Raw genomic sequence first — 12,141 nt, 5'->3', positions numbered from 1 at the left:
ACAAACTCTATTTCTTGTGCTATTATTGGACGATTTATGTTAACATAGATAACCAAGATTAACTTTCAGTTAAAAAGTGTAAGTTTGTTTTCAAGGAGACCATTGGTGGTCATCATATCATACTAGCATAAGTCGTATGTGAATGACTTTTACATGGTGATATGAGAAATATTGGGGTGTGATACCATTAAATTCGGCGACAAAACTCTAGCATACCAAAACCCCTTTCCATTCCTAGAGCTGATTTCTTGCTGCTCTAAGCTGAGTTGATGCTGAGCCCGGGCTGGGGTGGGTTGAGGGTTCTTAGCAGGCCCATTTTTGGGATCACATACCTGGCCAGGGTCGTATACAGGGGACTGAATATGGGCCCAAGACAAAACCAACCATATTAAGGCAGAAACGAACTCACACCAACAGATAGGAATTCTCTGTAACAAATATCGTTACAGCAGAGGCCGAAACCAGAGGCCATCCAGCGTGTTTCAGAAAGTTTCTGAGCATGGACTATATCATGACCAGTATGGCTTGGCACAAAGCACAGAACTGTCATGACTACCCAACATCGAGGATGCCTGTCATTTTCGTTTACTGCCACGACGTTGCCGCTTCTGAACGCGACGAGGTCAGCATGTGCTATATCATTCACAATTTCACACCGCACATGCTCATTGCATACACCGACAGATATTCTAGCAAGAAGCACAAATCCAACAATGGAAGTCCCAGAAACGTATGCGATACGTCTTTCCCATCTGTACCTATGTTTCCGTAATGCTTAAGAAGCCCAACATTGCTGCGAGCACTATCAAATACTAACACCAATGTTGAGGCAATTCATACCGAAAACACATAAACGGAAGAGATGATTATGTTAAAAGAAACTTTGAGTCCTTGGCATTGATAAAGGACACATAGTCCCACGTCACGTATATATGGAATCGCCTAGCTGAGTTCCTTGAGATCTTAGGCAGATAGGGAACCGACGGTTCATTGTTCTTAATATCAACTAGCGCCTGACAAGCCATAATCCTAACTAACTACTCCCTTCTGCAAGCTTTCTTCCCAACTGATATATTTCCCCATCATTCTACCTACCCCAAGGCGTCTGAATACTTGTTGGCCCTGCGAGTCCATATTCGGTACTTCAATCAAGATCATGACATAAAAGCTCTTCTCATTCCTCTCGACACCTTCTTTAGACTTGGCAACGATAGCACATTTGGGCCGATAGCCCTCAGAGGTGGCTTTGCGCTCAGGGTTATCATATATAAGCTCGATTTCGCCAGGCCAGTGACCCGCAACATTAAAAGGTCGCGCGGTCACTTTGAGATGACGGGAGCTAAGAGTGCCCTCGCTACCACCGCTTGTCCGTGACCATGGGGATTCCACTTCTGTCATTTCCCAGTCGACCTTGTTGAATGGCGGGTCAAGGTAATCGATGCCACCTTTGAAGGCCATCCAGGACCAAGTTGGCATGGAATCTTCTGGGCGTCTGGAAAAGTCGATTAAATCCAAGACTGGCTCATCCTCGCTTCTCTTCCATAGTAGGCTACGATGGAAGAGCCCATGGCCAGGTCCGTCATGAAAGATTCCGTAACCACCCTTGGCCCAATAGTCATCACGCAGACGATAGGCTTTGCGAAGACGGCTTTCAAGTCCAGCAATTGCTAGTGGGCGATCTTGTATATGGCTGAGCTCAAGCTGAGAGTACTGCTGGTAGAGTGCCTGGAAGTAACGGATTTTGAGGCCTCTTGACTGTGTCCTCATCGCCTTTTCTGGAAACCTAGCATCACCAAGAAGATCTGCCAGCGTGCTATGAAACAGATAAGAACAGCATTAGCAAGGATAGAACAACTGACAGAAGGAGCACAGTGATGAGGTTCCTACTTACTTCTGCATCTTCGTCAGAGTCTCACATCTCACACCCTCGCCACACTCGAAATAGGTCTGAGCGTCCGCAAAGTACACAGTACGTCGAGCCAAAGCACGCTCCTGGAGGACCCAGCCACGGCGGTTCAAAGCACCTTCGAGAATATGGCCACCAAAATTATCAATTGCTTCACAAACGTAGAGCGGGGGTGCTCTACCTTGCTCAATGGTGACAAACTTGCGTTTTGGTCGCTCTTTTATGAAGCCTTCAAGCTGGTTGGAAGCCCGGCTAGCCGCAATGACACAATACGCACAACTGAAAACGTCTTCCATGCGCTTAGCCTCGGTGTTGAAGTCGCCTCCCTCTCCTTGAACAATGCACAGTGAATCAATCCAAAGATATCGAATTCCAAGGCGACGTGTAACATCAATGGCATCTTTGAATGTCTGTGGCACATCGTCTTGTGGCAAGGCCATTTTGAATGATTGAAGGTCATGGCCCCGACCTGTGGGATCTTTGAACCGGGTACAGAATGGGGGGTGTTCCTTAGTATCACCCCAGCGATGAGAAAGAGCAATGTACCTTTTATCGTCCAGTGCTCTGTCCGCAGTCTCGACCAAGCGGAGGATTGGCGAACCTCGACTCCCAACATCGATCAAGCGAGTAGGGAGGCTGACATCACCTTTGAACTTGCAGCCTCCATGATTTCCGTCACAATCATCAAGCCATTTTCGAATGATTTGGAGCTGTTGCTCAGAACCAGACTCAGGAAGGTTTGGTAGCCCGATTTGAATGCTAGTAGGTGAAGGGGCATCTAAAATATCAATTCCTTAGCTTGAACTTGTGGGTTTTAGTAGAGATCATTACCGTGGTGAGCTGTTAGTGACAGAGCCGGCATCGGCTCATTTTGTACCCCGAATATCTTGAGAAGAGATCCAGTTCGCTCGAAACAAACTGTTCCTTGTATCGCCCCTTGTTGAGTGCTCAAAGATTGAGACCAAACATGCCAAAGGAGGGAACACAATTCACAGTGCTGAGAACCTTGTTCGAGCTCACCAGAGTCCCGCTTAATGTCTAAACCTGTGTTGGAGAAATCAAGGCTGCGACATCGATGACAGAGTTCTGCCGTTGAACTTGTATGAGCAGGGAACCAAGAACCGCCATGTGTATCTCGTATAACCTTCTTGGCAAAGGTATTATCAATTGGAAATTCCCATTTCTCGAGCTAGTTCTAGTATCAGTAACATTCACAGGCGCCAGAAACTACGCATAATAGGTTATAGTTTACTCACAGGCTATTACATCAACGATAACCATGGGTCAGAGGTTGATGTCGTAAAGTATCGATTGAAAGCGATAATAACTTACAGGCTTTAGATCAGAAAGATTAGCATTTCCTCCACATACTTCAATTGTAAAAACACAAACTTACAAGCTATGATGAGTGACGGTCATAGGTCAGCCAGAGTTATCCGGCTATGTTTTGATTTCATAATAACTCACCCCCTAGCCATGTCAACAGCCTGACCAAGGTGCAAAAGGTTCAGTACATATTCAACATACATACTAATAGAAGTTAGTAAAAGTAATTAGTAATAAGATCTACAGTGGGCTATACGTACGTCCTAAGCATATCATCATGTTACTGAATGCTCAGCATATTCATGGTCTCATATATTCATACTTACTTTCTGTCCCAGAGTAAGTAACCTGCGATCAGCCTTCTTATAATATTTGCTGGAACCTGTAAATGATAGACTTTACTCACTCGCGAGCCTGTGGAAGGTGGAGCCAATCCTTTGCCCACTGTGGAAACCTTGCTAGTCAGATAACCCATTCCGGGGTGCAGTAGAGGTGTAAAATTGGGCGGAGGGGCCGAAGAACGCAAATCTGAACTCCTAAGTAAGTAGTTCTGACACCTTCCTACCTTTTCCAATATTACATTCATAGCGTTTTCGAACTCTTTCGATGTGGCCCTAGGTTGATTGGGGACATCTTGAGAATCAGGGAGAGGGGATTGATTGGACTGCCGGCTGGTATCAAGTAAAATTGTAGGTCGACGAACCGGTAGAGGGACTACTAGAAGTCTTTCTTCTACAAGTTGGAGAAGGCCCTTAATGGCAGATTCCTCCTGGCATTCCGGGTGCGTCGTTTTGATGTGTGAAATCCAGTGAACAACGGCAGGATGGACTTTTGCTCTTTTTTGAGAGTAGTTTGCATCCAGTTGGTAGTAAGGGGTGAAGTCGTTTCCGTAGCCTTTAAGGTCAGAGTAAAACCTTTGGAGCTGGCCATTTCCGTATAAAATCCAAATAACCCATTCCAGCGTAATACAGCCCATAGACCAGACATCATACTGGCGAGATCTACCAGAATGGGATGTCTGTGCTTCAGGGGCCTCATAGAGAATAGTTCCGTATCTAGTTGATGTAAGACAGGACCGGTCCTGGGTAGCAACAACGTGACGTTTTGCGAGGCCCATGTCAGCAATTTTGAGATATCGGGTTTTCTTCGATCCAGGGGTTTCTTCTAAGAACCAGAGAAGGTTCTCTGGCTTAAGATCCCCATGCCTAATAGACATATTGACTCCAGTCTGGTCGTATTCATCCTTTAAACTGGCGGGCAGGTCTGCCAAATCATCGGGCAGTCCAAAGTAATGGAGCTGACGAAGCGCAGTGGCTAGGCCCTTGAGCTGAATGAGTGCCTCAGTAATGGCAGCTCTCCCATAGAACCTTTCAGAAGGTGTTTCCCAGTACTCTCGTAGATTTCCATCTTGAGCCCAAGGAAAGAGGAGATATCGCTCATTTCCCCTTTCGATAGCGGCAATACAGGTGATGAGGTGCGGGTCACTAAGAGACTTGGTTTTCTCCAAAACCCGGACTTCGTTAGGCCAAGCTTCAGCTACAGTCTCACGCTGCTGTGTTGGGTTTGTGATTTCTTTCACAGCAATCTTAAGGGATTATCACAATCAGTAACTCGACTATAAATCTAATACATATCAGAGTGGGAACTTACACGCTTAACCGGAAAGCCAATATCAATGTGGGACTGCTCAATCTGGACACAATATACTCGACCGAATGCTCCTTCTTTGGGGTTCCCAACAACTTGGAGAAAGGGAAGAACTTGGTGCGCCTCGAGCCTATATCTGAACTGTGTTGAGGTAATTACAGGAACTACAAATCTCCACTGAGATCGTCGGAAATTTGTATCCATCTCTTTACTCCAGACATCGTGGAACCAGGTTTCGTTTTCAATATCATCGATTGGGAGAAACCTGCTGGAATCAGTCCAAGGCATCTGGTCGTCATCAAGTCCACGTGCCTGAAAGCAATCGAGTGAGTAAAGCTTGTCAGATGGGCCCTCGACTAGACGGCTGTCTAGGATGGTGAGAAAGAGTTTGCGAGCCTTGTGGAGGATCCATTGGATGAAGGCTTCGTCTTCTGGCTTGAAGGGGTTTGCAGAGCCGGAGAGTTCTTGAATAATAGCCTCTCGTGAAACAAGCCTGTCGATGCGAGCTTTTGGCAGGAATTTGAACTTGCAACCTAGCGGAAACTGACTATCAACGAGCTGTTCCGACAACTGTGAAGCTAGGTTTCGTTGGCGTGGTTGTTGAGGAGGCCGACGACCGCTGGTCGATCGGCATTCTTGGGACTCCATCGGTGAGCGAGCGGTCCCAGTGTTCTTGACTACGATATTACTCTTTTTTCAATCAAGAGGGTTGTAGGGAATAAGAAGTAGACACCATTTGGTACCTCTATGCAGTTTCAAATAACAATCACAATTCTCTTTACCACCAAAAAGTCTCGCCTGACTCTGTCACACCTACGTCTCCAATGCAACACATTTGAAAAGGATGTTCAGCTCGCTGAAAGAGTGCATATCGGTGTGAAAGTGGCTGAAAGCCCCTCACCAGCAACCAATGAAGAACAAAGTACAAGTAGCCAAGCACCCACGTTTCAAACCCCCAGTGCTATGAAGCACGAGGCTGTCAGAAAACCACTCCCTTGCCAAGACAGCCTGTTCTATTATACAGCCAAACGGAGGTTGCGAAAATAATGAAACTGGGACTCTTTTAGGCATGTGAATGTCATATGAGCACAATTTTCAGCATTTAATTGAAATTGCTCAATACACCGCCATCCACAAACAAAACAAATTGCATATGTTGTCATCTCGTGTCGCTAGGTCCTTCATGGAAGAATGCCTTATGCCAAAAATACAAAATGGGAGAAGACCAGAAGATCGCTCGGCTAACTATGGTTCGCCGCCCTCGCAGGTATCGGAAAAGTGGAACCGTCAGAATATCTGGGGTCTGGATGATTTGTTATGATCGACGCATTCGACGACACTGAGCGATTTCGCCCTAAATTACCAGTAAGTATCGAAGCCGAAGTCTAGTCCTGCACCATACTAACAGTAGTGAGCCGTCTAGGGGCTTTTATTGAATAGGTGTTATGCATCATCTTTGGAAGCAAGTCAGTTTCCATTCAACAGATGGATGATTCATAGTTACCTGGACTTCATACGCGCCTGAAAACTTTATCCGAAGCATAGTAAGAAGTTTGATGGGGTCCATATTTCTACCAGCAATCTCCTGTCTTACTGACTTGTCGAATTGCTCGAGGTAGAGCTCGTAAGAGCTGCGTGTCGCGATTTCTGTTGCCTGCAAGCACATGGTATAACTAGGAGTAATTAAAGAGATGTCGGAAGAATGGTGAGGATGTAATAATCAGTAAACTCACTTCGACAGCCATTGAAGAACGGACTTGCCGTCACGGATTTATATGGTATTCGAAACACTGAGGCAAACTTGGGCGCAAACAATACAAGGGACTTTGACCACTGGGTGGCTGAAGCCTAGCAGGCAAATGGAAACATCACCCCTCATTCGCTCGGTTGCCTTTTTCCACTTGGGAGGCCTCAAAAGCTGGGGGGTGGCCAAGTATGTCTACATGGCTTGAAAGAGAGGCAGTGATTGGCCTATCCTTGTAATCAACAGGGGGGCCAAGGGCATGCCGGTCAGCTTGGCTTAGCCTTTTGCGATTGAAAAGATACTTGCACTTTTAGTACTCACTCTCTCCCACCTGCAGATGCTGCAAGCCACGGCGTTTGAGGCTCTTGGCGGGAGCAGCTAGACCATCCTGTTTGCGGCTGAGATCATTTGCCCGAATGGCAGGAGCAATATGGATATATAAGACTTTTCGTAGCAAGAGCAAAAGTACTTTCCTTGAGGTTTAACGTTCGCTTTGACGACTTTATTAACTCGTCAGCGTGCGTTGACCTCCTATCGTCCCACTTTGTACAGGCATCCGGGTAATGCGGATAACATCACCAACAGCGCCCAACGTTCCAGTACCAACCACTATGCAACCAAAGATTGAGGGCGACGAATCTATGAATGACAGTTGTCTGAGCTCCAGCCAGTCGTCATCCACCCCTCTATCAGCAAACACCCCGCCTGGGCAGTATCTGAATCCACTATCGGGGGCTCGAAAACGTCACATAGAAGAGTCAGATGACACACTTGTCGCACAAGTAAGCCCTTGGTCCTGGAGTTCCTCCCAAGAAGGGTGGTGAGTCATACTTACTTATAATCGCATTAGGTTGATGAGCAAAGCTCGCCCCGAGAAGCTGTCGGTGATAAAACAAAGCGCATTGGTGTCATTGACACAAGTAAGGCCAATGACTTCGGCACGCACGCAAGCCCGTTCTCACCGCCAACACTGGCCTCAGCCCCAACAGTTATCTCAGATGCGGGAAACCAGCAGTTTAAAGAGTTCAAGGCTCGAAAGTAGGCGGTGAATGATTCGACTATCAAGGTAATCACAGATGTGTCTGCTTCGATTCTTCCCTGGCGACCTGCCTCCAGCTCAGCCAGGCGCCGAGGACCCAGGTCAAGACCAGCTCGCGAATTCGAGCTCCAACAGAAGCTCCGCAATGCACGCCAGATTATTAAGAATCCTATGTATCATGGACATGAGAAATATTTCCTCCCGCGAGGAGAGCTTGAACGCCTCATCAATATGGAGTCAGTTACTAAGGAGCTGATAGCACGTGGATTCAAAGAAGAGTTAGCTCATACAACTGCTATCGATGTTTGCCAAGAGACAAAAGTGCCTGGAGCGAAGAAAGACAAGATCCAATCATATCAACAAATCTTTGCGATATTGGTTTTCATGGGTCAGTCCAGCAGCATTGTATATTTCATGGAAGACAGTGTGAGCGACCTCGACCTTCCTCTAGTCGAGCGGAAGAATCCTGAGAGCCCAAGCGGTAATAGCTTGTACCGAAGGCATTCGATTCACGACCCATTGGAATGCACTGAGCAGTGGAACGAAGATCAATGGATAGAATGGAGCCCAGAGCAAAAACGCCTGTTCTGCGAGTATCAGTGGTTGATGATGGCACCATTCTTCTCGCTCAAAACTTCCAACAAGGTTAGCCATTACAACCTGGAAGATCAGCGCCTTCTACCTTTCATTGACGGCAAAGAGGTCTTATCTGGCAAGCCTTCTCAACAGGATAACGAACACGTCGTGGATTTGGAGGAAATTGAGAGTGGATTCTCGAAAGTCTTCATGATATGGGTACACCCTCAGCATCACAACCTCTCAAGAGATGAATGTGACCGCGGCTTTGCAATCAAGCAACTAATGAAGCCTAGCGAAGATGACTTCAATCAGGAAGTTGAAATGTTGAAAAAGTTCATTGGCGACAGAAGTCATCCACACATTGTTTCCCTCCTGGCTACATACAAGCAATATGGTAGATATCACATGATCTTCCACCGGGCAGATGGTAATCTTTTTGAATACTGGAGAGACATATGCCCAACTCCCAAGTTCAATTACGACACAGTCAAGTGGGTTGCCAAGCAGCTCGCTGGTCTCTCTGATGGTCTTCTACGTTTTCATAAGCACACTTCATTCTTGAAATGCTGCGAAGAACCGGTACAGCCAGATATCAATGAAAGCGGGTGGCTAAGGGGCCAATCTCAACCTAGGAAGAGAGCTAGATTCGAAGTGACACCTGCATCTCCATACGATAGCAAAGAAGAGCAGGGCCCTGCAAAGCCGAAGACCAAGTATGGCCAACATGGAGATCTGAAACCGGAAAATATTTTGTGGTTCCCAGATTCAGAGGATCCAATCGGCATCCTTAAGATTTCTGATCTAGGGCAAGCTCAGCTCCATTCAACGCAAAGCAAGACAAGGCGTGAAAGCAATGGAGTTCATACATTGACCTACCGGCCACCAGAGACTGATATTGAGCCCTACATCATGCGCCAGTCTGGGGATATATGGTCTTTTGGCTGCATTGTCCTTGAGTTTATCACGTGGGCTCTTGGCTCTTGGGAACTCGTGGATGAGTTTAAGACGAAACGAGCATCTGAGGACCTATACTCTCCGATCAAGTCTGACACATTCTACGAATTAAAGCAAGTGCCTAGTTTAAACCACTCTGGCGCCCAAATCAAACCAGCGGTCACTCAGGTATGTAAATTTGCATTTGGCCCGTTCTTTCCTTTCTGTGTATTATTCGCACAAATCTGGCTAGGCACCTAGTTCGCTGACAATTGTATGCGAGTCTTTAGCATATTCAGAGTCTACGGTCACATCCAAAGTGCACAGAATTCTTTTTGGACGTCCTTGAATTGGTTGAACGAGGAATGCTCACTATTGAACCGAGCGAAACCTGTTTGGACCACAGTCGCAGGAAGAACTGTGGCGAGATCCAGTACTCACTTGCAAAATATTATAGAAAGTGTTTGAAGAACGAGTCCTACGCGGTTAGACCTCGCGAAACAAGTGCTGCTAGTATATAAGAAGTCACGTATCTAGTTAATAATCCTGTTAATATTATGCATTACTTTATAAGAATCTACCAAGATAAAAGCTAGAAGATAAGACTGAGTCATATATATATAAACATTATTAAGCTGCTAGCAATAATTTTAATTTTCATTGATATATAAAACAAGCTAGAATATCAATAAGTTAACTTTTTTAAGCTTTATATTTACTTAAATTTAAAGCTTTAGGTTTATTTAAATAATAAAAATAAAAAAAGCATTTAACAAAATTAAGTCTTTAATAAATAATAAAACACTCAGCGCCTCTATCATAATTATGTTCACGATTATATACTTGATGACATCTTAGGAGGCAGTACACGAGAGTTTAATTGTTTGATAATGCCCAAGCGTCCATTTTAAGTCGTGTATCATACCTAATCTAAGACAGGTTTTAAGCCTGCCATGTAAAATGCCCTTCCATCGCCTCGCTTTTGTCTACTTCATGCCTTCTCCGGACCTTGAGCATATTGTCTCCAAAGGGGGTTCTCTAATAAATTCTCCATCGCACTGTTCTCCGTACCAACGAACACCTCAACACCAGGACCCGCATCAGGTCGATCAGGCAGAATGATGTGCATAGAGTGAGTCACTCCGACCGATGGTGGCCGAATAGCCTTGATTTGGCCACCGAGAGCAGGACCCCATTGGATATCATAAAAAGGAAACTCTCTCCAGGATGAGAACAAGGCATGGTTGCCTGGCATGTCCAGGAAAATGACAGGTATTAATCGTGACACGTTACCAAGGCCGTCCACGAGGGAGCTGATGGTGGCCAGGTACGTGTCCTTGGATTTGTTCACGGCGCCTCGGACAACGAGAGCAATGTCTGCTAGGCTGACATCTTCATGTTCTAGAACCTTCTCGATGTCCATGATGGCTGGTGCGAAGCCAAGAATGTTGCCAAGGGTATGCTTGTGAATAGACTTTCCAGCACGACGACGAGCATCAAGAGCCAGACCAACCATAGATGGTCCAGTAGGTTTATCCTCACCCTCCTTCTTCGCATGCTGTGCCGTCATAGTGCATCGCCAGACCAGCGCAGTCAAAGCGTCGGTCGTGGAGATGTAAGAAGAAGTGTCATCTGACTTGAAAAGCTTAGCATTGCGAGGCGCAGCAGCTTCTTTGAGTTCTTGGATCTTCTCAGATGAGAAGTAAAAGATGTGACCGTGATGAATTGGTGAAGCCAGCTTAGGTGGGGGTCCTTCAGGTGTGAAGGGTACTTCGATGTACTCAGGATGATCCTCGGGTTTGCCAACGATGGTATCAGATGGCTTCATCAACTTTGCTCTGTCCTCGCAGGGAACCTCGACTGGGTTGGTAATCGGTAGGCCTTGAGCTTTGCGGACTTCCTCGGCAAAGATCTCGGTGAACTTGTATGCCGTTGTTCCATCTATGTAGGCGTGAAGAAACAAGACGTTGAGGAGCAGACCGCCCTTGATGAAGTTGAGTTGCACCATAGTAGTGTTCAATCGATCTCCAGCACGAGGCCATTCTCCGCCTAGACCTCTTTGACAAACAACATCAGGGTCCAGAGCAGAAGTAGGGTAACCCCGACGCTTCAACTCCTCAAAACTTGGAAAGTCTTCACCTCGAAGGTCCTTGACAAGAAAGTCATGTTCAATCTCATCACCATAATGACGAAGCTGTAACAGCCCAGTCTCGAGATACTCAGCAGTAGGAACAGCCTCACAACCCGCAATAGGCGTACGATCCTTGAACGCCGAATAAGCCCTCTTGAGAATAGAAGTTACCTCCTCAGCATTGTAGCTCTCACCAAGCTCAAAGTGAAGAAGACTTCGAATCCATCCCATAGGACCAATCTTCTCAGTGGGAAGTAAAGGGGGAGCGAGATCAGGAAGTGGTATGACCTCTTCGGTAGCGACGGTCTTGGAGTGGAGAGCGGGTTGGTCTATGACCAGAACCTCTGTTTTAGCGGGAGCCATGGTGAAGGATGGGAAAATGTGGGTATGGTTTGTTTTTTGGTTTGTTCTGGTGGAAGGGGGTCTGGCTTCTAATACTTGGACAAACGAAAGGGTTTTCTAACAGGCGAAGGACGCCACGCGGAGAGATGAACTGTTTGGGCCCTGAATCTTCGTGTTATCCATGTCCGTTTCAGGGCGTGCTGCCGAGGTGGTTACATTGTTGGTTCCGAGTATGAGGATCGACGGTGTTGGTTGAGTTGGTTTAAACGAGGCCAAGCTTTCTTAGGCAGCGTCCGGCTGGTAGCCACTGGAGTAGAATCGCCACGATAGAGCTTGACCTACATACAGAGTGACATTCCTTTCGGGTCAAGTTGGGTACCAGTTGGAAGAGTTGAGAGCACTCAATGACTAATGATATCTAGTATTTCTATCTGAGGATCCCAAGGATACGTTGCGAGGACGGATTGCGTGTTCTTGACCCATAAAGCGACAGC

General features: G+C 46.4%; 4 protein-coding genes across 4 annotated transcripts; 2 read left to right on the top strand and 2 right to left on the bottom strand.

Moving 5' to 3' along the window:
• Nucleotides 1–1,029: 1,029 nt before the first annotated feature.
• Nucleotides 1,030–5,527, bottom strand: FOIG_09951 (serine/threonine protein kinase; the record flags this gene model as incomplete). The annotated part of the gene is made up of 6 exons (XM_031210238.1): nt 1,030–1,813; nt 1,892–2,684; nt 2,738–3,095; nt 3,391–3,436; nt 3,559–4,817; nt 4,883–5,527. 6 exons carry the CDS (start codon nt 5,525–5,527, stop codon nt 1,030–1,032), a joined length of 3,885 nt encoding a protein of 1,294 aa, XP_031059716.1.
• A 1,707-nt stretch (nt 5,528–7,234) lies between these two features.
• On the top strand, nt 7,235–7,800 carry FOIG_09950 (uncharacterized protein; the record flags this gene model as incomplete). The annotated part of the gene is made up of 2 exons (XM_031210237.1): nt 7,235–7,405; nt 7,474–7,800. 2 exons carry the CDS (start codon nt 7,235–7,237, stop codon nt 7,663–7,665), a joined length of 363 nt encoding a protein of 120 aa, XP_031059715.1. The 3' UTR covers nt 7,666–7,800.
• Nucleotides 7,801–7,893: 93 nt separating this feature from the next.
• On the top strand, nt 7,894–9,695 carry FOIG_09949 (serine/threonine protein kinase; the record flags this gene model as incomplete). The annotated part of the gene is made up of 2 exons (XM_031210236.1): nt 7,894–9,363; nt 9,465–9,695. The coding sequence occupies 2 exons, from the start codon at nt 7,894–7,896 to the stop codon at nt 9,693–9,695; spliced, it is 1,701 nt and encodes a 566-aa protein (XP_031059714.1).
• A 365-nt stretch (nt 9,696–10,060) lies between these two features.
• Nucleotides 10,061–11,774, bottom strand: FOIG_09948 (uncharacterized protein). The gene has a single exon (XM_031210235.1). The coding sequence runs from the start codon at nt 11,666–11,668 to the stop codon at nt 10,166–10,168; it is 1,503 nt and encodes a 500-aa protein (XP_031059713.1). The 5' UTR covers nt 11,669–11,774; the 3' UTR covers nt 10,061–10,165.
• Between the last annotated feature and the right edge of the window lie 367 nt (nt 11,775–12,141).

Source organism: Fusarium odoratissimum (assembly GCF_000260195.1).
Source record: "Fusarium odoratissimum NRRL 54006 unplaced genomic scaffold supercont1.17, whole genome shotgun sequence".
In the NCBI taxonomy this organism is placed as follows: Eukaryota; Fungi; Ascomycota; class Sordariomycetes; order Hypocreales; family Nectriaceae; genus Fusarium; species Fusarium odoratissimum.
Note: the sequence above shows the minus strand (reverse complement) of the source record. Positions and strands in the feature narration are given on the sequence as shown.

Excerpts from the sequence above, each read along its gene's own strand:
- FOIG_09948 (XM_031210235.1), bottom strand. The coding sequence starts at position 11,668 with ATGGCTCCCGCTAAAACAGAGGTTCTGGTCATAGACCAACCCGCTCTC.